Here is a 25,045-nt window from a genome sequence, read left to right as displayed (position 1 = left end):
CCATTTCTTTTAAAACTGAAATTAGAAAACCATGCTGTCCCAGTGTTCTACAACTACATTTGCTTTTGCCCCCTTCATATAATACAATTCCCTTACTTGATTTTTTTTTTTTGCTGGGCCCTGTTTTAGTTCCTCCGGGACCAAGAACCTGTTTGAAACCCAAGAGCACGTGGGTGGGGATGGTAGATCAGGTGGCCAAATGCTGAGGCATTTCTTTGATGATTGGCCAAGGCCACTGCAACAATCTTCTGACAATGCTGGCGGTGTGAATTCGGCGACTTGCCTCACTATTTCAATGCCGGAAAGCACTTCTTCGTCAGACGTGTCCTTGAAATTGTCCACTGGCTATGGAGAAGAACCATGCTCTAGGAATGGGAATGGGGACCCAGAGCAATTACAACTGAATTGGGTTGGGAGATGGACTTCAACAAACCAAGTGACTTCAATGGGAGGACCACTTGCAGAGGCACTGAGATCATCCACTTCAACCTCATCACCCACCAGTGTTCTGCATCAGTTGCCTCGTAGTTCTGCCTCTGAGACCAGCTTTATTAGCACCTAGATTTAGTGAGTTAAGAGTTCCAATTAGCTTCCTGTTTTTTTTGGGATTAGTTTCCACTTTCGGAGCATTCTTGGACAATGGAAATGTCTGGATGATTGTATCAATTTATGGTCTGCTTTTGTCGTTTCTAACTTGGTGATGAAAGGGATATGGTTGCATTACTTTCGTACGAGCCCATATTGAATGTGATTAAGTGATAATATGTTCATTCACATTTCGTTATCTTGGAAGTATTACTTATATCTAGTTAAGTTGCTTCATTTTCTAAATTTTGCAAATATTTAGAAATGCAGGATTTACATTTGCTAAATTTCGCAAATATTTAGAAATGCAGGATTTACATTTGCTAAATTTCGGCACGAGTGTTAAATATGTTAAGTGAAAAATCATTTTGCCACCCAAAACAGGAAAAAACATTTACAGAAGGTGCAATTTAATGTAATAATAGCACGGCATAAAATACTTGGGTATTGCCATAACTCTAACTTTTAGATCTGAAGGAGACATCTATAAAAGCCTCCCACAATTTCCCAGGGTAAATCTTAATACATCCACAAACCTATTATGAAGACCGATAGATTCAATCCTAGTTTAGTTTTGTTGATTCACATTCTTCAAATGCTATTCAACTTGAACAGGTCAAACTTAAACTTAATCCTAAAAGGTAAAAACAGACAGATTGGTATACTATGCATAACTTACAGACACATGTACAAGATTTCTACGTTATTCTGCTGCCTCACTAAGATTAACTGGCACACCACATAAGACTGATATACCACTATAATTCTGCTTCTTAGCTGTTTTTTGGCATAGGTTGAACCACCAGATATGTTTGGTTAGTAGCTAGTTCAGATAGGGAGTTACCGCATTTATGCCATTGTGCAGTCACATTCATCCCAAAACTTGCCATCATGGTGTGACTAGCACTGGTTCAACTTTATCAGCGAGTGCGTACACCACTGCTGTTCTAGAAGGTGCATACACAAGAAAAGATCGTGGTCTGTCATCATACCATCCATCCTGTAAAATCATCGAAGAGAATTTTAATGAGTTAATTATTCAATGGGAGATCTCATACAGTGAAATCATGTCTACGTGAATGGTATGCTTGTGTGTTGATACACACACACTGACACACAGACAGTAGTTTAGAGAGGTCCATACAGAGGTGAAGTACTCAGCAGTGTGATCGAGCCTATTGAAGCCACCAAACAAGGCATCATCTGAATCCAAGACAATCTGGAAAAAGGAAAAGCATATCCATTATACTAGATTAAACATATTCTTAAACATTGGGAAAGAGAAATATATATATATATATATATATATATATATATAACAATGGTTTTGTATGAAAAGCAGATGTGCTCTTATGGTGGACAAGTATAGCGTCCTTTCAGTTAATTAACAGATATGGATACAGATGATGGCGCCTGAGAATATTAGATGCATTATTCATGACTACACTTTGCTAAAAGAAGCTCTAATTAACTGTTGGTTGGGCTGATTGATTCAAGGAAGATTTGAAATTTTCGCACAGGTTACACTTTTTCCCTAATAAAACACATTAAGATGAGTAACCCACAATTATAGGGTTGAATGCTGTCCACCTTGCGGCATCACACAGGCCCTTAGTTAAAGAAATGAATTTGATTTACACCAAATGACTTCAATAATAATGTGCATTTCACCTTCACACTGACAGAAGATTCAAACTCAGCTGACTGAAGGGTTTTAGGATTGGAATTACTTAATCATCATATAATGCTTTCTTGAAATAGGATGAATTATGGGAATAACACTAGAAATGATGAAAAGGATGTTCCTTAGGATGAAATATCAGGTGTTAGCATTGCATTGTTGTAGAAGACTTCTAATGTTATTGGTCTTGCCAGAGTAAAAATACACAGATCATACCTTATATTTCCCTGGGTAAAAGCAGCCAATTTTGTAATCTGAATAGCTGTTGGTCCAATGAAAGTTGAATACAAAGACAAGGTTGCCTCTTTCAAAGACTATAACTCTGTCACTTTCATCTTTCCGTGAAATATATTGGTTCTCAGACGTCATGAACTGCATCAAAGGTAAGTTCATTTTTCTTTAACTGTAACCCCAGAGGGACAACTAAAGTAATACTATCACTATTCCAACCAAAAGTTACCAAATAATAACTAGCAGCATAATCATGCAGGGAGCGTCTGTATCAGTAGTAGAAAAAAATCTGCTTTCACACAGTGTCTATATTGTGCTTATTATGACGATCATGTAAATTTTAAACCAACTTCCCAGAAGTTAACGTCAATGATGGAGCAATAAACATCAAATCATAGGACAATAACCTTCCAATATTTAGGGATTTGATTACGGCAATTCCTTGACATAGATAATAGTAGAAGCATGCAAAAAAGAAGGCTTACATCAAAGCTTTCTTCTAGGTGCTGCAAAGCTTGATCAAATTCTTGCATCCCCCGATATCTTAGAAATTCTGCATCCCCCTGATTAAACAAGGTAGAAGATTATTTATGTTGCTTTTGAACTATTGCCTTGGCAAATTATTCTTTTTTCCCTAGAAGCCTTGGCAATTTGAATGATTGATAACAAGTACGGGTAATTTAATGTTGAATGTCAAAGATATGTACTAGAAGCACTATGTACATGCTTATTGTTATTGAAAGTAGGTAAAAAGTCATAGAACTAGATAACTTAGGATACTGAAAATTACTAGTAGAGACATTTGAAGTACTAGAGGCTTGAGTACTTGGCAGATCATGAAAGGCATAGATCCCTCTTTTGTAAGAGATACTCTTAGCAACACCTAGGTAGTCAATTGCGAATAGTGGAATGTAGAGGTCGATCCCAAAAACACTATAGCGGGACAATTGTTACAATTATGGAAAAAATATAAGCACTTCAGGGGAGGGGGCAAATGTCCCAAATTGAGTGTACCTGGGTCTGTCCCTGAATATCTCTTACAAAAGACTTCAACAGAAGAAACGGGAAAACTTACTACTCTTATTTGGTTCCTTTGAAGATATAATTTTTATGACTTTATCCTTGTAGCTGCAAAGACAAGGATTAAGAAAGAGCATGTTTCTTTTACTCTTCAAACATATATACAAATGATTTCTTCAATAAGTTTTATAATTCATCAATTAAAAGATAAATACATTTCACAACAAAGTAGTGCTCAACTAAATGAAACCCCAAAAAACTGGGAATATAAACTTGTAATTGAACAAGTCATGAATGAAAGAACAAGGAACTTACCAAGTCAAATCTACGCCTGCATTTATCATAACTGTTATTGTTCCCAGGAACTACTGAGCCATTAGGAAGATGTTGATCACCCCTTGGAAAGTCAATCCACTCTGGACAAGACAATGAATGAGCAACCTTAACATCAAATCAAACAACTTCTCAAATCATCATTGAGGCTCTAAAATAATAACAAGAAGCAAACAACATAAACTAACCAGGATGGCCAAATTCATTTCCCATAAAATTCAAATACCCTTCACCACCAAGGCCCATGGTGATAAGCCTAATCATTTTGTGTAATGCTATACCACGGTCTATAAGAGGAGTAGATGGTCTGTCTAAAGCCATGAAGTCATACATATCCTGAAGAAGCCAAAAGACTTTAAGGTCAAATGTTCAATATCATAAACTACACTTATAAATTAAAAAACAAGTGTCCTTAATGATTTGGCAGATGCAAAGTAAGAAAGAATCAAAAGAACTAAAGAGACCGTCAGAGAATTGAGGAATGTTGATAGGAAGAGGCCGAAGCCTCTTATTAAACATGTATATGTTAGAAGAAATAGAAAGTAGTTTTGGAGGGAATAGTAGTTAATGCAGTTACAAAAGTAGTTAGAAAGAAAGGCTATAAAAGGGAAGGGAATGGTTGTAATAGACAGTTTTTGGGAAGTAGTTTGTAACAAGGTAGTTAAAATCGAGATTTTACTTAGGATCGGGAGGAGAGTCAAAGATCGTAAATGTAGGATCGTAACACAACTCGTAAGATTCTACTTATTAGTATATATATATATGCATAGAAATTCACACACAAATATATATATTCATAAAAATTCATATATATATAATACAATAAATATTCATATATACATGTTCATAAGTCATAATACTAAAAATAATCTTAAAAATAAAGAATGTATATAAATTATTAAGTAATATTATATAAATTCTGAACTAAAATTATATAAGTTATGAAATAATATATATTCAAATTATAAGAGCCATAGGTATAATATTTCATAGGTCATGATAGCAAAATCATACAACTTTTTTCTGTTCCAACTAAAAAAAATAGGGTTTCCCAGCCCACAGGTCACATTTTAATAAGTTTATGAGGCTAAAAAAAAATTGGGCTTAAAAGGCAGGAATAAAAGCCCATCAAACCCGTTTTTGATAAATAAATAAAACTAGGGTTTTAACAAACCGGGTTGCACATGACCCGGTTAGCCTTCTTCTCTACCCTTCCAATGACGGCTGTGTAATCAGTTTGAACCTTCTTCTCTACCCTTCAATGGCGGCTAATCGGCTATTATCAGTTTGAACATGCTTCTCTACCCTTCTAATGGCGGTTATGTGATGAGTTTGAACCTTCTTCTCTATTCGATTGAGAGAGAGTGAGGGCGTGAAGAAGAGAGTGAGAGAGAGGAAGTGAAGTTGTGACAGAGATTTAGGGATCGGTGGGCTCGTCGACTCCACCGATTTTACGCACCAGCACGACAATCCCACCCGATCCCATGGAGGCGCATCCAAGACTGAGATCGAGCACGGGTTGGAGGTTGAGGATCGTAAGATCGTGCGATCTTACGAGTAAGCTCGCGATTTTGACTACCTTGGTTTGTAAGGGTTCTTGATACACTTTTCTCATAAATCTTGTAATTCTTCCTATCTTAATCGAATTTCTACAGATTCAAGATCACATTGATCTTGAATCCCTTTTCATCATTATACTTTCTTCTCATGATCTTGAATCCCTTTTCATCATTATACTTTCTTCTCAATATTCTACCTATACTTACCAGTTCTAACACTGGTATTAGAGCACCAAGATTTTTGGTGCCCTGTGAAGAACTCATCCACGAAGGAGCTGTATATGATGTCAACCCGAGGAATGGCAAGAAGTGTTGAGGATTGGGTGCAGGAGAGAGAAGAAATGCAAGGAGAAATGGAAGAACAGAGGATACGCATGGAATTGAATGAGGCCAGAGTGATACGATTGGAAGAAGCTCTAGCTCAACTCACAACGAGGCCTAGGGTTAATCAATCTCACGATGAAGGGAGTGGAATTGGAGGAGAGCGTGAAATTAGGGAGAATTGGGGAAAGAGATAGATGGAGAAAATTGGAAGAAGATGCACATGATTGGGTCAACAAGCTAGAAAGGTACTTTATGTTGAAGGAAGTCAGCGAAGAGGAGAAATTGCAAGCTAAGTTGATGGCTTTGGAAGGGAAGGCTCTTAGTTGGTACCAATGGTGGAGCAGATGCAACCCTCAACCTTCCTGGGAGGGTTTCAAGTTGGTTGTAATCAGAAGATTTCAACCTTCCTTAGTTCAGAATCCATTTGAGCAATTGTTGGCATTAAAACAGCAAGGATCAGTGGTAGAATATGTGGAAGAATTTGAAAAATACGTGGGAGCTTTGAAGGAAATTGATCCAAACTTTGTCAAAGAGATTTTTCTCAATGGACTTAAAGAAGAGGTGAAAGTAGAGGTCAGGCTATATGAACACCCGAATTTAATACTAGAAATTTAATACTACTTATTATTCAAGATCAACTAACTTCAATAGAAATAATGTCCCTAGTAGGTCTGTGACTGTGGAGTCTAAATCTTGGGAGGATAAGAAAAATGCTCAATCTTCTATGGGCAGTGTTTCTGGAAACCTGGGTTATGCACTAACAGTGGACAACAATAGAACCAGAGGAGGGGGGTTTAAGCATTTGAGTGGAGCTGAGATGAGGGAGAAGAGGGACAAGGGGCTCTGTTTCAGGTGTGATGAGCCATACAGTAGAGATCATAGATGCAAGAATGGGCATTTCAAGATGTTTGTCTTGGAAGAAGAGGAGGATGAGGAGTGTAGAGGGTGGGAACTCAGATGGGGCCACTTTGAACAATTTACAACTATCTTTGTGTGCTATGGTTGGTTTCACTTCTAGCAAATCTTGGAAGGTAACAGGGGAATTCAAGGGACATGAGGTGGTGATTTTGATAGATTGTGGAGCTTCCCACAATTTTATCTCCCTGCTGGTGAAAAGGTTACAACTTCAAGTACAAAATACCCCTGCCTATACTGTTGAGGTTGGGGATGGGCATAGGATCCACTGTAAAGGGAAGTGCAATGGGGTTAAGCTGATGTTACAAGGCTTAGAGGTGGTACAACACTTTTATTTGTTTGATTTGAAGGGAGTTGATCTGGCATTGGGGTTGGAATGGTTGGCTAGTTTGGGTGAAGTCAAGGCTGATTTTGGTAAGCTGGAATTGATCATCAAGAGAGGAAACACAGTGCACAAAATCAGGGGAGATCTTGCCCTAATCAAAACTCAATTATCTCTAAGAGCCTTCATGCAGGTTTTAAGGGAGGAAGGAGAGGGATTCATGTTGCAATATTCAGAGAAGGAAGAGGATGCAGTTAAATCTCCAGAAATGCTAGGGGAGATTGCAGAGGTGTTACAACAGTTTCATATAGTTTTTGATAATATACAAGGGCTTCCACCAAGCAGGAGGCAAGATCATGCTATACACCTCAAAGAAGGGGATGATATACCAAATATCAGGCCTTACAAATATCCTCACTACCAGGAGAATGAGATTGAGAAGTTAGTATTGGAGATGTTGCAAGAAGGTCATCAGGCCTAGCATAAGCCCTGATTCTAGCCCTGTGATACTAGTTAAGAATAAGGATGGAGGGTGGAGATTTTGTGGATTACAAAGCCCTTAATAAGATCACTATCCCTAATAAGTTTCCCATTCCAATTATAAAAGAGTTACTGGATGAATTAGGTGGGTTAAAGATCTTTTCTAAATTAGATTTAAAGTCTGGATATCACTAGATTAGGATGAAAGAAGGGGATATTGAAAAGATAGCTTTTAGAACTTATGAGAGGCACTATGAGTTTGTGGTTATGCCTTTTGGCCTTACTAATGCACCTTCTACTTTTCAAGCATTGATGAATGAGGTCCTCAAACCTTTTCTAAGGAAGTTTGTGTTGGTCTTCTTTGATGACATATTGGTGTTTAGTCAGACTATTGATGAACACGGTGATCACCTTAGGCAAGTTTTGGAAGTTATGCAACTGAATTCTCTTAAAGATAATAGGAAGAAGTGCACTTTTGCTCAAAACATATTGGAATATTTAGGGCACATTGTTTCAACAGAAGGAGTAGAAGCTGATCAAGCAAAAGTGGAAGTTATGAGTTCTTGGCCTACACCTAAAGACATCAAGGGCTTGAGGGGTTTTTTGGGGCTCACTGGTTATTATAGGAGGTTTGTAAAGGATTATGGAAGGAAGGCCAAACCCCTCACTGACTTGTTGAAGAGAGATAGTTTCAAATGGGATGAAGAAGCAATCCTAGCCTTTGAGAAACTCAAAGCAACCATGATTGATTTACCTAAGTTAGCAATGCCAGATTTTTCTAAGGTGTTTACAGTTGAAACTGATGCATCAGCAAGAGGTTGGGAGCTATCCTAATGCAAGAAGGAAGACCCTTAGCCTTATGGAGTCAGAGTTTGTCATTAAAAGCTCAACAAAAATCAGTATATGAGAGGGAATTAATGACCTTAATACAAGTTGTACAAAGATGGAGACATTACTTGTTAAGGAGGCATTTTATCATCAGATTTGATCAAAAGAGTCTCAAGTTTCTTAATGATCAAAGACTTTTCACAGAAGAACAGTTCAGATGGACAGTGAAACTCATTGGGATGGATTTTGAAGTCCAATTCAAACCAGGGAAGCAAAATTGTGCTGATGATGCCCTTTCCAGAAAAGGGTATGTATGCAATTTCTTTGGTGAACAAGAGTGGAATTGAAGCTTGGTCACAAGAGGTAGAACTTGATCCCAAATGGCAGAAAATAAGGCAAGACTTGATGGTGGTACCAGGATCTCATGAAGGGTTTGAATTGAAAGGAGGGCTATTGTTGTATAAAGGGAAGTTAGTGTTGGCAAAGGGTTCAAACAGAATCCCTTTGGTTTTAAAAGAGTAGCAAGTTGTTTGTATTGGCTTGGCATGAAGGGGAATATAAAAAGATTTGTGGAAGAATGTGAGGTTTGTCAAAAATATAAGCATTCTACCTTAACTCCTGGAGGATTACTATAGCCACTCCCTATACCAACTCAGGTTTGGATGGAAGTGTCTATGGACTTTATTAGGGGTCTACCTAGAAGCAGGGGAAGAGACACCATCTTTATGGTAGTGGATAGACTGTCCAAGTATGCTCACTTTTATGCTCTGAGTCACCCTTCTTCTGCCAATGATATAGCTAAATTGTTTGTCAATGAGGTTGTAAAGCTACATGGGTTTCCTACAACCATCATCTCAGATAGGGATCCCATTTTTCTAAGCAATTTTTGGAAGGAGTTGTTCAGGGTCTCTGGGACACAACTAAAGTTGAGTACTTCCTACCATTCTCAAACTGATGGGCAGACTGAGGTAGTTAACAAGTGTTTGGAGGGGTACTTAAGATGTTTTGCAGGACCTAGGCCCAAGCAGTGGGTACAATGGTTGGCATGGGCTGAATTTTGGTACAACACTAACTATCACAGTTCTATTGGCATGACCCCTTTTAAAGCTTTATATGGTAGGGATCCCCCTATGCTTTTGAAGGCTGCAGAGTTTCCCTCTAAGGTAGAGGAAGTGAATCAGTTGATGTTGGACAGAGACCTAATTCTAGGGGAACTCACACAGAATTTGTTGAAAGCTCAAGACCAGATGAAGAAGTAGGCTGATAAACATAGAAGGGATGTGGAATTTCAGTTGGGTGATTGGGTATACTTGAAAATTCAACCTTACAAGCTAAAATCGTTGGCCTCTAGACCCTGTGCTAAGCTAGTAGCAAGGTACTATGGTCCTTACAAGATAATCAGCAAGGTTGGACCAGTAGCATACAGGTTGGAGTTGCCTGATCATGCTAAGATCCACTCTGTGTTTCATGTGTCTTTATTAAAAAAGGCTCTTAAACCAAGTCAACAACCTCAACCTCTTCCATCGTTGTTGAATGAAAAATATGAGTTGGAGGTAGAACTAGAAGACATAGTAAATATAAGAGAGAGTCAATAGGGATCAATTGAAGTATTGGTGAAGTGGAATCATCTGTTTGTATACAGCAATTCCTGGGAATCTGCTGCCAACATACAAGAGAAATTTCCTACTTTTCCCCTTGAGGACAAGGTGGTTCTTTTAGGGGGGTATTGATAGGAAGAGGCCCAAACCTCTTATTAAACATGTATATGTTAGAAGAAATAGGAAGTAGTTTTGGAGGGAATAGTAGTTAATGCAGTTACAAAAATAGTTAGAAAGAAAGACTATAAAAGGGAAGGGAAGGGTTGTAATAGACAGTTTTTAGGAAGTAGTTTGTAAGGGAATAACTGATTTGGAGCAAATCAGTTATTGAGGGTTCTTGATACACTTTTCTCATAAATCTTGTAATTCTTTCCTATCTCAATCGAATTTCTACAAATTCAAGATCACATTGATCTTGAATCCCTTTTTCATCATTCTACTTCTCATTATTCTACCTATACTTACTAGTTGTAATAAATGTCAATGTTATGTTCTTCTAAGCTACAACAATAATCTTCATAATCAGGGGAGCTGATTGCAAATGCATGAGAAGTTTGCATAAGATCTATAACAGTTGAGCATTTTTTAATTTATTATTTAAATGTACTTGCTGCAAATAAAAAGACTTCTGCAAGCAGTTTCAAATGGATGAAACTCAACTCCCAATCTGTTCGGATAGAATAAACCTGCATATCTATATTTCAAAATAAGCTCTTTTAGCATAATTGAGAAACACATATACAAGAGCTAAACACCTTGTCCATCAACCAAAATGCAATTGTCTTGTCACCAACCAACGCTTGATCATGACTTTCAGCATAAGCAACACATTTTTCCCCCCACCTCCTGTTTGTGAGCGTGTGAATTATATCTCCCATTCTCCAGTCTTCGTCTTGCTTCCTACAAAAAAAGGAATTGACTGAAACCACACATGATTTTCTTTTCACCCTATTAACAAACAGTAAGAATGAAACGACAATGGCCCATGGAGGTGAAAAGAGAGGAAGGTTATAAGGATTTAGAATTTGAATAGCAATTGCAACCAAATGGAAACAGAATTTGATGTCGGCTTCAATTGACAAATACAATGTTAAGATGCAGAAAATGTTCAATCTTTCCAGATGCAAAGAATTAGACCTCTAACAGGCTTAGAAAAAGTGAATGACTAAATGTAGTAAATTAAAACTAAAACATGGATTTATTCTTTATTTACAATTAGATGACTTCTTACATTTTGGAGGTCTTAGGAATCGTTATTTGAATTAAGAAGAATACTCCAAATTTAGCATTCTAAGCACTAGCATATTCTATATGCATGCTAATATCCGATGATAAGAAAAGTCATTCATATCATATTTGATTTTCTGATACTGTTGAACACTAGATTGATAGTATATTTGAGCCCATTCTCATAGGCTTTAGCCTGAATTCTTGTAGGGTTATCAAATACTACAAAAGGGATACAATGAGACCATTTATAGTTCTTTCTTTCAGGTCATTCCTTTGTTATTTTTATCATGCTGCAGCAACATGTTGTTGCTCTTTCAGGATTTGATATATAGGCCTATGGTGTCAAAATTGCATAATAAGAAACTCTACTTTATGCAAATGTATCCATAACCAGGACTATTTAAAAGGAAACATAATATGCTGAGTTTAGCCTCCGGAATAAATATAAAAGGTTACTTGAGAAGCTCAATCCACTTGTCAGCAATAGCCATGTGCAGGCGATAATCAAAGCCAATTCCACCATCTTGTGTAGGAATGCAGAATGCCGGCATTCCACTGACCTATAAACGGAAAGGAAATTGTAATGTTAACTGCAAGTTTTAATTGAGTCAAGTAGAGAGTTCAGACTTCAACCACCATTTGTCTTTTAGTTCTTTATGATAGTTATTCAGTCAGCTATATACTTGATCATGTAGAATAATAAAGTTTGGAAGATGACAATTGTCCGACATCTATGACAGCTTGAATTAGGTGTAACCAATGTAACATAATTTCAAACTTTTGAGGACAACATACATCTTCACCGATAGTAACAGCCTCAGGGAAGAGCCCATGAATAAGATCATTAACCAGCATTAGGTAAGCTACAGCATCAACATCAGTTGCAAAACCAAAATACTCATTGTAATTTCCAGTGAAAGTTACCTGCAGCATGAAAAAAACGTTTTTATAATTTAAATAAATAACAAAAAAAGAAGCATGGCATTATTGAAGAAGCCAATCTATGTTAAAATATATTTCATCATGTGTTGTAACACTTTCCTTCTTTCTTTGTTTATTTGTTCTCCCCTTTCCTATCTCATTGTCTGAATCAGATGTTAGTACCCTTGTCAGCAAATAGTTCTAGATAATTTAGACCACAGTAAACTACCTCTAGATGCAAGGTAAAAATTAGTTGTGTTGAAAGAGCAACACTGAAGGAGGCTTCTCAGACCCAACTTCCAGTGTTCCACCATAAGAGGGTGCAGGAGCAGGCAGGTGAAAGTCTAGTGCTACCTCTACTTTCAACCCATTTTTTGGTTAAGTGTGTCAAGTTCATGCTCATGATGCATCGGTTCATGTGGACCCATCAGGTATACGAAGTAGAGTAGTTTGTGCAGTCTGAAAACTGCCTTGCCAAGGGCACCACATTAAAGAGTAATGACTTTGTCACACAAACAAGTCACCCGAGAATTGTAATTAGGCGATATAAAACATAGTTAGAGAATTTTAATATCAACTTGTTTTTGGTACTCTCAGATGGACCTTAATATTTTGACCTACATAACAAGAAATTTTAGGTCTAGTTTGAAGCATATCTAAATGAAAAGATTTCCATTCAAAGTCTCTTTTTTTCAGTTACTTTAAAATCAGTTTTAATTGAAAAAAGAGTAAGAAATTAAGACAAGAACCCGAAGACACAGAAGACAACAACAAAGGACACAAACTTGGAACACAAGCACAAAATAGGTTGATAATCCTTGTGCATATGCACCCATGAATCCTACCTCAGAAAACCAACCTCCCTGATAAAAGTTGCAGGACTAATGAGGTATGACATGTTGATCAAATAAGAGTTGTTTCAACAAAACAATTGATAACCAACAAGAACCACAGAAAAAAGGTATTGCTGACCAGTTATTCTACAAGATATCATAGGTGAACAGCCAACCAAGGAGGAACAAAACTACCCAAAAGAAATTTGACTCAGTAATTGCTAATTAGCCTAACTGAGTGTAGAACCTCCTAATCAAACTGTCAACATACATCACAGTGGGAAAAGTTAGCATGACCTAGAAAGATATACACTCCTTACCGAATTCACCAACAAGGCAATGAGATGTCGACCAATAGTAAAATATAATTTCAGGAGTCATGTAAACAGTTATTGTTCAGAATTATTTTAGGGCCAATGGAGAAATATTTCAGAGTAACCAAGCACAAAAGAAGGATAGGATATCTTATACAGCATAGGCAGCATAAGAAAAGAAACAGGCTCAGCAATAGAATAAAGCTCTCCAATTCTCTGCATTGTTCTAATAAAATACATGTATAGATTAAAAGTTTTGGATATGGAAGAAGAAAAAGGAATACTCAAAATAGTTGATTTATACTGATAATATTGGGAAAGATGATGTGATTATGTCATGATAATGTGATATGATTTGATTCAAAAGAGTGAAAAAACATAATACTAACCCCTATTTATACTGATATCAGACTCCTAACTAAATAAGGAAATACATCATACAACATAAAATAAAATAATGTCAATCCTAAGAGATCTTCTAAGATATAATCATCATAATATGAAATATTCTCTCTATATCTAAGTACCATCTAGATATTCTCCATAATATAATTTAAGATATTTTAAGATACTTTCATATGTTCTAATAATACATAACAATATTTAAAGTTTCACAATTTTTCTTCACTTGGCGATCCAATAATTCTCAATGACCAAGTTAAAATGTGCCCAAAATATCTTAAAAACCCAAGAAAGTTAAAGACAAATCACAAAATCCAATTATGATGTACCTCCAACCCATGATGAGTGTACATCATTGATGTGACTCCATCAAATCTAAACCCATCAAACTTGTATTCATCCAGCCACCATCTTGCATTTGAAAGTAGATACCTTAGTACCTACATCAAGAATTAAAATAAGTCACTTCCTATGGATTAGAGGGTATAGAAGAATCATGACGGAAAATATTGTCAGAACTATGTCAATGAATCCTATAAAGATAACACTTACTTCCCAGCTTCCATAGTTAAAAAGGCGAGAATCCCACATCCAATGATAACCGCGTGACCCAGGATGGAAGTAATGACTATCAGTTCCATCAAACAAGTTGAGCCCATCCAATGTATTACTTGATGCATGGCTGCATTCATGAGAAATTGGTAGTCAGGACTAAGCAGCAGTCAAAATAGGTGTCAAGCAACTTCCCAAAAGCTTAAGTTATTGGTGAAGACAAACAAATGTTTTATATATCTAACACACCCCTCACGCAATAACCCTTGGGCATGAAGTGTGGACTATGCACAAGCTCACCATACCCTAGACTGAAATTTAATTGCTTTTTATTTATTTAGAAAAATGGGGACAACAAGAATCGAACTTCTGACCACTTGGTTATAAAGGCTCTGATACTATGCCAAGAACCAATTTGCCCAAAAGCTTAAGCTATTGGGCAAAGGCAAACAACTGGTTTTATATATCTAACAATAGCATCGCTAAAAACTTGCATGTAATATCATTCATGTAACATATATATGTATATAGCCAAGAAAAGAGAATAATAACATATGAATCACAGTAATCACCTATGTACAATATCCATCAGAACAAGCAGACCTAGTTCATGAGCTCTGTCAATTAGAGACTTAAGTTCGTCTGGAGTTCCAAATCGGCTGCTGGGGGCAAAGAAATTTGTAACATGGTACCTGCATCATGAAGAATAGTATTTCAACAATTAGCCCATCAATTTTAGGAGAAAAATACTAATGCACCAAGAAAGAAGAAATACAGCACAAAACTGCCTGTTATTGTTCAAATCACATTGGAACCAGTGGCAATTTGAGAGGAAAAAATGACAAGATTGGGTAACTGCTAAGAAGAGTTCACCCAAAGCTAGCATAGTAAGAATGTTCTTGGATGGCCATAATCTGGACAGCATTATAGCCAAGCTTTTTAATACGAGGTAGTACGTCATCTCTAAAATTGGCATATGTGTTTATTTTTGGCTCCTGCACAAGGATGAAAACAACATGATCAATAAAATAAAATAAATAACACTTTAAATATGCACTTTCTTGAACTCAGTAGACTTAGTCTCTAATATTAATGCAAAAATATTATATTACGTAAATAAGATGGACATTGGTTGAGTGAAAGGAGATCAATGTCCACACTGAAAATTAATTATTAATAAAGAATTAAGTTTACTTTAAAAAAATCTAAAGCCTTGTTGTTCATCGTAGCTAATGCCTTTAACTTTGCATTTATTAGACGAGAGATGGGCTTTATTAGGCTTGCATTTGTGAATAGAAAAATAATTTTACTATATGGCGAATATTAAAGAAAGAATTTTAGAAAGTAGTCAAATATTCCCAGATTTCATAAAAATAGTATAGCAGAGAACAGTTTAGTCCATCGCATGTTGCCATTCATGATAAAGAATAACCAAACTTTACAATGTCAGATCACTCCCTTCATGATAAAGCAACCAGGAAGGTTAAATGTACTATTGAAGACCACATATCGATATCACAATAGAGAAAGCAGTAAGTGCTTACCGGACTACTCATTCCAACATGTGATTCATATATTCTAAGTGATTTTGGTCTCTTTGGCTGTGGATGTTTGATGACATATTTTTCCTGTAAAAATAGAAAGTGAAAACCATTTACCACAGTAGGGCATGACAGAACAATCAAACACAATATGTCAAACTCAATGATTGAGTAACCATCATGTGTTAATTGTATGTAAGGTCTAACATGATAGTTGGAAATTACTTTTATCAACAAATGATTATTTCCATTTGATATAACAATAACTATAAAGCTGTAACCCTCTTTTGCACATCAGCATTAGATATTCCCTTGAAACCACCATAAGTGAATTCACAAGCAGAGGCAATAAATATAACTCTATACAAACATAAGAGGAAACAGATATTTGGGTTTGTCTAGTCCACTTTTTTTTAGTGTAACCTTGATAAAAGAATTGCAGAATCATACCTCTTCTGGTGGATCATAGTATACTCCGTTATATGGAATTTCACCAGGAGCCTGTACAGAGAACTTAATCCAAGCAGGAATTGAGTCCTTGATTCCAGAGGGAGTAGTCATACGGATCTACAAATATATATTTAAGAATTCAGACATTTAGCGCACACTTCACAGAAATATCCACAGGCCTAGCTAAAGACATCTAGAAACATTTAACATGTATGATCCCAGCTAAAAATTGTCTTAATTAGCATTTTTCTTTTATATAATAAAATTATAAGAGAAAGAAACTAGGGAACTGCATCAGTCATGATTAAGATAGCAGGGTATAATACTTCCTCTCTCTGGTATTCTGTGCTGCCTATTATGGCATACCTTATACTGCACTGGAACGTCTAATACTGCCTATAATACTTTCTATATAGCCAAGGATTATGTGAAACCCGATCATGTAATTGGAAAAAACGTCATATTTGTCATACAGGATTCATTATCTATCCAAATACACAGAAATAAAAGTAAACACAATAATTATGTTCAGGGAAACAATTACCTTGACTCGAGAACCATGGGGAATTGCTGGTGAACCATCCACATTGTTTGGCAAGAAGATCTCCCATACACCAAACTCATTCTATCAAGACAAAACTAGAGCATTTAAGGACAACCAATAGCATTACTATTGTTATTTAAATCCAAATAAGGATAATCAATATCTAGGAGCAGGAGTGCTTAGATGTGTCATAATCACATCAAACAGTACACGGTACAATTTCCATTTTAAACAGGAGATTCCGTCCTTCTAGCATTATCATTTTTGGGAGGAAATCTTTTCAAGTGACATATTAACCTCTAAGATATCACTAAGTTGGAAAAAATAATCCTCTAAATCTAGCGACTCTAGTTTCATTATCACGTGAATAAAATTTAAAGGCAAATTAAAGTTGACATACCCGAACCATTTCATCTACATTTGGATTCCAACCGTTGAAGTCTCCGATTAATGCTGCTGCCTGAAAAAACAACCGATAATATACATAATCGCTCACAAAGGAAATTAAAATCAGCTATAAGGAGATTGATTAAGTAATATATCGAAGTTTAAAGACATAAACACCCAAAAGGGCCAAAACTACATTTTCTCCAAATTTTATTTGAAAATATAGAATAATTGTGTGGGAAAGGGGAAGCAGAGTAAAAACAGGGCAGAGAATACTGCTAAAAAAATCTACTAATGTCGTTATTAATTCTATCTTGTCTAGTGTGTCCACTCATATAGAGCATATTCCTTGTTGGCTTTTTACCGACCAAGATTTTGTTTTGTACAGACATCACATGGATCTTGTACTTGTAGGGCAAAATTTCCCTTAAACTTGAGTAGTACTTTGCTATGACAAATAAGAAAAAACATCTAATACACTACTCTACTACTCTATTTCATCTACACTAGTTGAATCCTATGATGTACATCTCCCTTTTTTTCTTGTTATTTTGTATGATGAATCCAAGATACTTAAACTGAGTGACATGTGGTATAGAATGGTCTCCGATTCTCATCTCTAAGCTAGAATAGTGTTTCTCCTGCTAAACTTACTAGCTATATACATCTTACTTAAACAAAAGTCATATTATTCCAAAGTTTGTCATCATATCTCCAACTTCCCACTTTGTTCCTCTTTCAACTTATCAATTAGAACTATATTACCTACAAAAATCATGCATCACGACACTGGCTCATGGATATGCTTACTGAGCATATCCAAGACCAAGATAAAAAGATAGGGGCTCAAAGTTGATCCTTATTGCAATTTTATAGTTATACCACCACATTATACATACCTTTGATTGCTCAAATATAAACTCATTTCTTCTCCAAAGCCTTTCACAATACCTCTCTACACAACTTATACTACACCTTTTTCAAATTGATGAAAATTGCATCTACATGTAAGCCTTTTTTACTCCTCCAATATCTCTATATCAATCTTCATATCAGTTTTCATAGCAAGTACATCACTTCCATAGTCGACCTCTTATGAATAAAACCAAATTGATTCTTTGTAATGTGAGTCTCTTGTCTTATTCTTTGTTCCATTATCTTCCCCATAGTTTCATAGTGTGGCTAAGGAGCTTAATTCCCCAATAATTCGAGCATTTTAAATGTTTTGTTGTTTTTATAAAGAGAATAAAATATCTTCTCGTACCAAGAGATAACTTATCTCCTTCCGCCAATAAAAGTATGACACCTGTACTATTTTGTTTAGTTTTAGAAATATTTTTGTAAAAAATGATTAAATAAGACATATGTTATGATTTTAGTGAGTGGATGAGATAACTTATCTCCTTATACCAGGAGACACTTTATTCTCTTTTATAAATAGGGATCAAAGTAGAATAAAAGACTAAAACCAGTTTTAATACTAATAATTAAGATGAAGTATACCTTAGCTCCAGGTGCCCACTCTCTATAAGTAATGCCTGTCGCACTGCAAACAAAAGTTTGTAGTTAATAAAGATCCAAAATTCAAATGTTTCTTTTTAATTTTATTTTTTGAGAGGGTGAGCCCTGGTGTAATAGTAAGGTTGCTATGCTAGAATTCATATCTTGAAAATAGCTTTTTCGCCTTTAAGGATAAGGTTGCATACATTAACTTTTAAACTTCACCATGTAGGAGCCTTGTACCTTAGGCCTCCCTTATTTTTTTTAGGGGGAGGTGAAGTTGTATTAAAATCCGTGAGAAACGAGAAAATGTGAGAAAGTGAAGAAAAATGGGAGAAAACAGAAAAGGGAAACTAGGAGAAATAATTGTAACTGTCATTAATTGAATGGAACCAAATCACGTTCTAATCAGTATTTTAAAACTAGGCTTCAACCAGGCTCGGACAAGCTGATCCAACCGTGAACCGAGCATCTGACCGGTCAAAGTCTCTCATTTAATTAGTATTGCATCAAAATAGGATTGACTCAGTCGGTTTAAGCCTAAAACCGGTGACTCGGATGGTCGAATCCGTCCAATCAATTAAAAAATATTTTAAAAAAAACAACCAAACAATATCCTTTTGAGATGAAAAAATCAATTTTAACTCATTTGTAGTTATGTTTGTATTTGTTACCTTATGTTATATCAAAACCTTCATTGTTTAATTAAATTTTAATCTTCTTGTGCACTATCAATACAATTAAATGATGTTTTCAACTTATTTGTGTCATTTTATAGTAATGAATTTTCCTTTGTTGGTTGTTTAATTAGATATGTAATATTTTAAAATTTGGAGTACAGAGTTATTAAATAATGTTAGCTAGTATTATGAATTTTTAGAATTTTTAATGTAATCCGAGTTAACCGGTTCAACTATTGGCTCACCGGTCCATCCAATGACTCATTGGCCCACTGCCTTGACTGCATCGTAGACCAGTCTGAGTTTTTTTAGTACTTCCAAGGGTATTCTCTCACCTTTTTGGTAAGGAATTAATCTCTTTCTTTCTGGATTCGTGGCTGCCCCTCCCAACAAGTGTCGCTCTCAGGAATCAAACCCTCGACCTTGGGGATCCAGTAGGACCTTACACTACTAGTCTACTAGACCAACGTCTTATTGGTGATCAAACCGAGTTTAATAACACTAATATATATATATATATATATATATATACATATATATAGGTGAATCTACAACATTGTAGAACAGTTAAGAAGTGTAGCTAATTAACATGATTAAAGAGTAGAGACCAAATCAATCAACTGGAAATTAGGAATTCATACACGCATCTGATGTTAAATTTAATGTAAAATACCTGCGTGTGAAGCCAAATTTTTCATAACCACGAGAAAATGCATCCAGGCCGCCTTCATACTTGTCAATTTTCTCACGCAGTCTTTTGTATTGTTCATAACTGTAACATGAGAAATATGCATCCAACAAGAATCATGTTGTCATTCTTGTCACAGTATGCCAAGCATCAAAAGTGCATATGTAAAGCAAGTAAGTTTGGGGAACACAACAATCATTACTGAATAGCATGGAAATCAACTACATATACAAGTTGAAAATGAATTATTAATTGTTTGGGATTCAAGATTGGTGAAGAAGTTGGGTAATGCAGTCATTAAAATATTTATACCACTGAAATGGAAAAAAGGGATTCCAATAGCAGGAAAACGTACCACTCTAGTTTAAGGGAAAAATTTACCGTACAATTATTATATGAGACTGAATGTTGGATATACTAGACAATATATGATTAAGAATGAATCCATTAGGGAGAAATTGGAGTAGCTTCTATTGTAGAAAAAATGGTTGAATCACGCCTTAGGTGGTTTGAGTATATGCACGGAGGAGACTATTAGAAGCCTCAACAAGGATAGTAGATCAAATGAAGGTTAGTCCAATTTCTATAAGGAAAGGGAGGCCAAGAAAAACCATAGATAAAATGATTAGGAAATATTTAAAGATCAATGTTTTGTCAATGTAACCATGTAACTGAACACATCTAGTGGGACTAAATTTTGGTTGTTATTGTGTATAAATTTAAGTACTTGATGTACCTATATTTTAAGAAGCTGAAGTTAATAAATTAGCATACCGGAAATCAAGATGTTCACTGTGAGCTTGCAAAAATGGATCAATTTCGTATATTTTCTTCCCAGTGCCAGGTGGGGGAATGATTTTTGGTTTCACTTCATCACTTTCTATTTTTACTTTTCTGACTATTGATACTGATGTCGTCTCAGCTTGAGCATGGGCGTCAACATCTACAAGTGATGACACAAAAGAACCTTCCACATCCTCATCCTCTCTGTAACTGCTAGCTGCTTCATTGTCATTATGTTTGTTCTCATCTTCCAAGGTTAAATCCTCTTCATCATGAACAGACTAACGTATGCATTCAGAAAGGATGAAAGAACAGTTAGAGAAATTTAAGATTTGCAGGAAAGCCAATTCTGAGATTATTAGTAATGGATAAAAGGAAATTGCAAACAAAATAATGAACCAGAATACAATAAAATAAATAAAACCAGTAGTGCCTATACTCAGTGGCTAAGAAAACTAGATATGACTGCCAGCAAATCAGTAGCAACTTGGTCCAAAGAGCTCCATAGCATATAATATTTCACTTGATTTGGGATAGCCGAATAGGATTAGTCAGTTGGTGTCTATATTCAAAGCTTTGTTAGACTTTATAGGGTTTCACTAACAGATATGTTGTGCCAATGGGAAGCTTTGTTACATTGATTCTCTGTGTTAACATGTTAGACTCTTGTCTTATTCTTTTGTTTAGGAGGGTTCCTTCTCCTCCTCACTCTGTTTAATTCTTTTTCTTCACCTTACTAAATTTCATCGTTTTTTTTATAAGAAAACTAATGTTCAAATTATTATTTTTATACATAGTACTGACGTTTGTCTGTATTTTTCCCCTTCCTACCCCCAGATTCATTCTTGCTTATATCTTAATCAACTAACAAAGACTAGGCTGACACTAAACTTGAATTCACCACTTCAAAAATAAAAATGTCACGAAAGTTCCAGAGATTCTCCATATGGATATGACAAAATCCTGAACGAAGAAAGGGAAGTGGCAACAAGCATGCAAAAATAATTATGAAAATATGTTCCACAAAAAGAAGGACAAAAGCACCTCTGGACCCTCTGAGATTATATCAGGAGTTTCATGTTGGTCTGTCAAGGATTCAGAGTTATCCTGGTCTTGAGGAATAAGTACTTTATCAGATTCAGCAATTGTGGAAGATGTAGAATCAGAATCACGGGAAACTTTTACAGCAAAGGTTTTCCCTGCTAGAAGTCAGAAATATATCAGTGAAGTGTTTTGATCTTCGAAGTATATCATGTAGAACTACTAGTTTCACATGCAAACCATAATGAATTTTATGTCCATCCTAAGTTAAAATTTATGACATTCTTTACCATTCCAATTTACCATGTTGATGCATTATTAATTTAAGCTAAAAAGTCCTTATACATTGATAGACGGTTTCACAAGTCAAATGATGCCAGTTTCACATTGTCATGATCGTTTGTTCAATCATTGTCATCGTGATTACAAACTATTTCACTTTCACTGTCAATATATGGTTAGAATTCTATTTCATATTCTCAACAAACAAAAAGTGTGAAGTAATAGAGCTCAACTAACTGACATTGAGGGTGAGCCCAACACAACGGAAGCTTCCAACCTCCTGGGAGTTCCATTGTTACATGGGTATTGGAGGAGTGAAGAGTCACAAGTGAGACATCACATCTTGAACCAAAACCTTAAGGCATTAGTTCCATGGGCCTTTCCTTCTTATAAACTCTTTCACTCCTCCCCGCATATCCAATGTGGGACTTCACACTTGAATAAACCCAACAAAAATGATGTATATCTACCATTCTAGATTGCACTAGGTGAGAGCCTCGTGCACTTGCTTTAACTGATATTGTGTATTCCAGTTCTCTGTCATAAACTGCTGCATGTCGTTTACCAGCATTGTTCAACTGCAATAGCTTCATTATTTCGTCTAAATTTCCCAGCATAGCACACTTGTGCAAATAATGGCTCTAATTAATAGGCTAAAACGCAACTTTACATCCTTTATTATATCTTAGTATGATTGATTAGATAAAAAAAAGCATAATAAACCTTATTACTTGTTTCATCCAATCAATACCACACAAAATCTGTTCGATCCAAACTCTATAAACATCTAGTATCTCAATTAATAACGGATGTCTCCAACAGCACAAAACAGAGCTACTCCAAAGTCGTTAACAAAAAATGCTCCAAAATTAAACAAAAAAATTAAATAAAATACGAAAATGAACAGTAGTAACATCGCAATCTCATGCTTCACTACTTCACTGTTTCTACTAACAAGGAATCAAAATCAACAAGTTATGAACAATTTAACGGTTAAATTAACGATTAAAAAATGCGCTAATTAACGAAGCAAGTTCAAAAATAGCAACAATCACTAAAAACGGAATACTTAAAGCAAAAAAACAAGGGAAGTATATTATGAGAGAAGGATTTACTCTTGTTGAGAAATAATGAGAGAGAAGCACCTCTGGTGCGATCGCCATGGAAGAAGCTCGGTTGCGACGGTTTATGAACCGAAGAAGGAACAACGGGGAATCGAATTCCTGAGATGGTGTAAACCATGTTTCTCTTCTCACAGAGAGAGATTGAGATTCAGGTAAAGAAGAAAAGAAGAAGAGTGTTAGTTTTTAGAGCAATGGAAAAGTTAAAGCAGATCCTCCACAGTAGTGTTTGTTTGTTCTTGAGTTCAATGAGGCAAGAGAAGCATGACACAGGGACACTAATATTATTGTTTGTATTATTTTTCTTGAAACTATAAATGGATTTTTAAATTAAAAGAAAATGATAAGCGGACAAAGCAGAAGTAATAAACAAACTTATAACATCAAAGTGGAAAGTAAAGTACTAGTTAGTATTATATTATCTACTTATCTATATATCTATATCTATACAGTATCTAAAGGTAAAATATGGTATAATTTTTATTATGGTGTAATTTCTACTTTCTATTTTGTCTTTAACATTATTTAATTTTTACAAAATTCATATAATCCTAAGTAACCACTATCAATACATTAATTAATCACATTCATTACATTAAATTAAACATTATCATAAACACAAAAAATTATAATATAAAGTACATCAAACACAACAAATATATTCTAATTCTAAAAATTGTAATATATAAAAATTGAATATGTAGTATCATGTAATATTAACTGGCAGACAAGAAATGTATGTACACACTAGTATTATATGAAGTCAAAATATGGTATAACTTTAACGTTATTTATTTTTACAAAAAACTATATAATCATAAATAACAATCACCAACATATTAATTAACCACATCTCTCACCTTAAACTAAACATTATCATAAACACACAAAAACTATAATATAAAGTACACCGAATATAACAAATATATTATAATTACAAAAAATGAAATATATAAAAATTAAATACGTAATATCAAGCAATATTGCTGGCAGGCACGAAGTGCCTGTACACACTAGTATTATATAAAGTCAAAATATGGTATAATTTTTATTATGGTGTAATTTTCATTTCCTGTTTTGCCCTTAATATTATTTATTTTACAAAAAAAATTATATAATCATAAATAACAACCACTGACACATTAATTAAGTATATCTTTCACATTAAATTGAACATTATCATAAATACACAAAAAATTATAATATAAAGCACATCGAACACAACAAATACATTCTAATTCTAAAAATAAAATATATAAAAATTAAATACGTAATATCATGCAATATTGACCAGCAAACACGAAGTTTTTGTACATATTAGTAACATAAAAAATTAAAACATAAAATATAAGTGTAATATTGTTGAATTCTTAAATAGAATAAATTATTTTCTGGTAGAAGGAAATAAATTATCTCATTGAGTTATTAAAATAATGTTATACTTAATTATTTTTTACAAAAATATTTTCTAAAATAAAATAAAATAATATATATGTCATATTTTTACTGATTGGAAAAATAAATTATCTCCTGATATAAATATATATTTTATTCTAATTCTTAAATATACATTTTATTCTAATTCTTAAATATACATTTCTTCGTCTAAAAATATAATAAACTTAACAGAGTATTATGGTAAGGTTTTGATCAAAGAAGAAGTAAATGGTTATACGTGTGTGTAAGATTGCAGGCAAGTGTAGTGTGCAGTATGGTGATGACCGATGAAATGGGGGACAGTGGGCCCCACTGGACCTCACCTTCTCAAATTCTGTATCATTCATTTTCTCCCCAACCCAGACAAGTACTATAATAAGGTCCTGCTTTGGATGCCAAAAGATATGAAATGATTGGCTATTAATTTTAGTCTTGATTTTTATTTTCATCTGTGAGAACTTAA

The 25,045-nt window shown here is 34.9% G+C and overlaps 1 protein-coding gene across 2 annotated transcripts; it reads right to left on the bottom strand.

Annotated features, from left to right (window-relative positions):
- Window positions 985-23,446, bottom strand: LOC109334440 (1,4-alpha-glucan-branching enzyme 1, chloroplastic/amyloplastic-like). 2 transcript variants are annotated; one of them, XM_019570225.1, is made up of 22 exons: window positions 23,125-23,446; window positions 21,746-21,903; window positions 20,693-20,982; window positions 19,904-20,002; window positions 18,554-18,596; window positions 17,064-17,123; window positions 16,664-16,744; window positions 16,120-16,236; window positions 15,673-15,756; window positions 15,002-15,123; window positions 14,701-14,820; window positions 14,129-14,258; window positions 13,906-14,016; window positions 11,902-12,030; window positions 11,563-11,666; window positions 10,632-10,776; window positions 4,039-4,186; window positions 3,833-3,933; window positions 2,983-3,060; window positions 2,483-2,638; window positions 1,730-1,804; window positions 985-1,585 (listed from the first exon to the last, which is right to left on the bottom strand). In XM_019570225.1, exons 1-22 carry the CDS (start codon window positions 23,264-23,266, stop codon window positions 1,475-1,477), a joined length of 2,604 nt encoding a protein of 867 aa, XP_019425770.1. In that variant the 5' UTR covers window positions 23,267-23,446; the 3' UTR covers window positions 985-1,474. The 2 variants fall into 2 exon arrangements, with proteins under 2 accessions (XP_019425770.1, XP_019425771.1); XM_019570226.1 differs by having other exon boundaries at window positions 21,746-21,900; window positions 23,125-23,434.

This window comes from Lupinus angustifolius, chromosome LG19 (assembly GCF_001865875.1).
Source record: "Lupinus angustifolius cultivar Tanjil chromosome LG19, LupAngTanjil_v1.0, whole genome shotgun sequence".
NCBI classification, from domain to species: domain Eukaryota; kingdom Viridiplantae; phylum Streptophyta; class Magnoliopsida; order Fabales; family Fabaceae; genus Lupinus; species Lupinus angustifolius.
The sequence above is the reverse complement of the archived record's forward strand: the minus strand, read 5'-3'. Positions and strand labels throughout refer to the sequence as shown.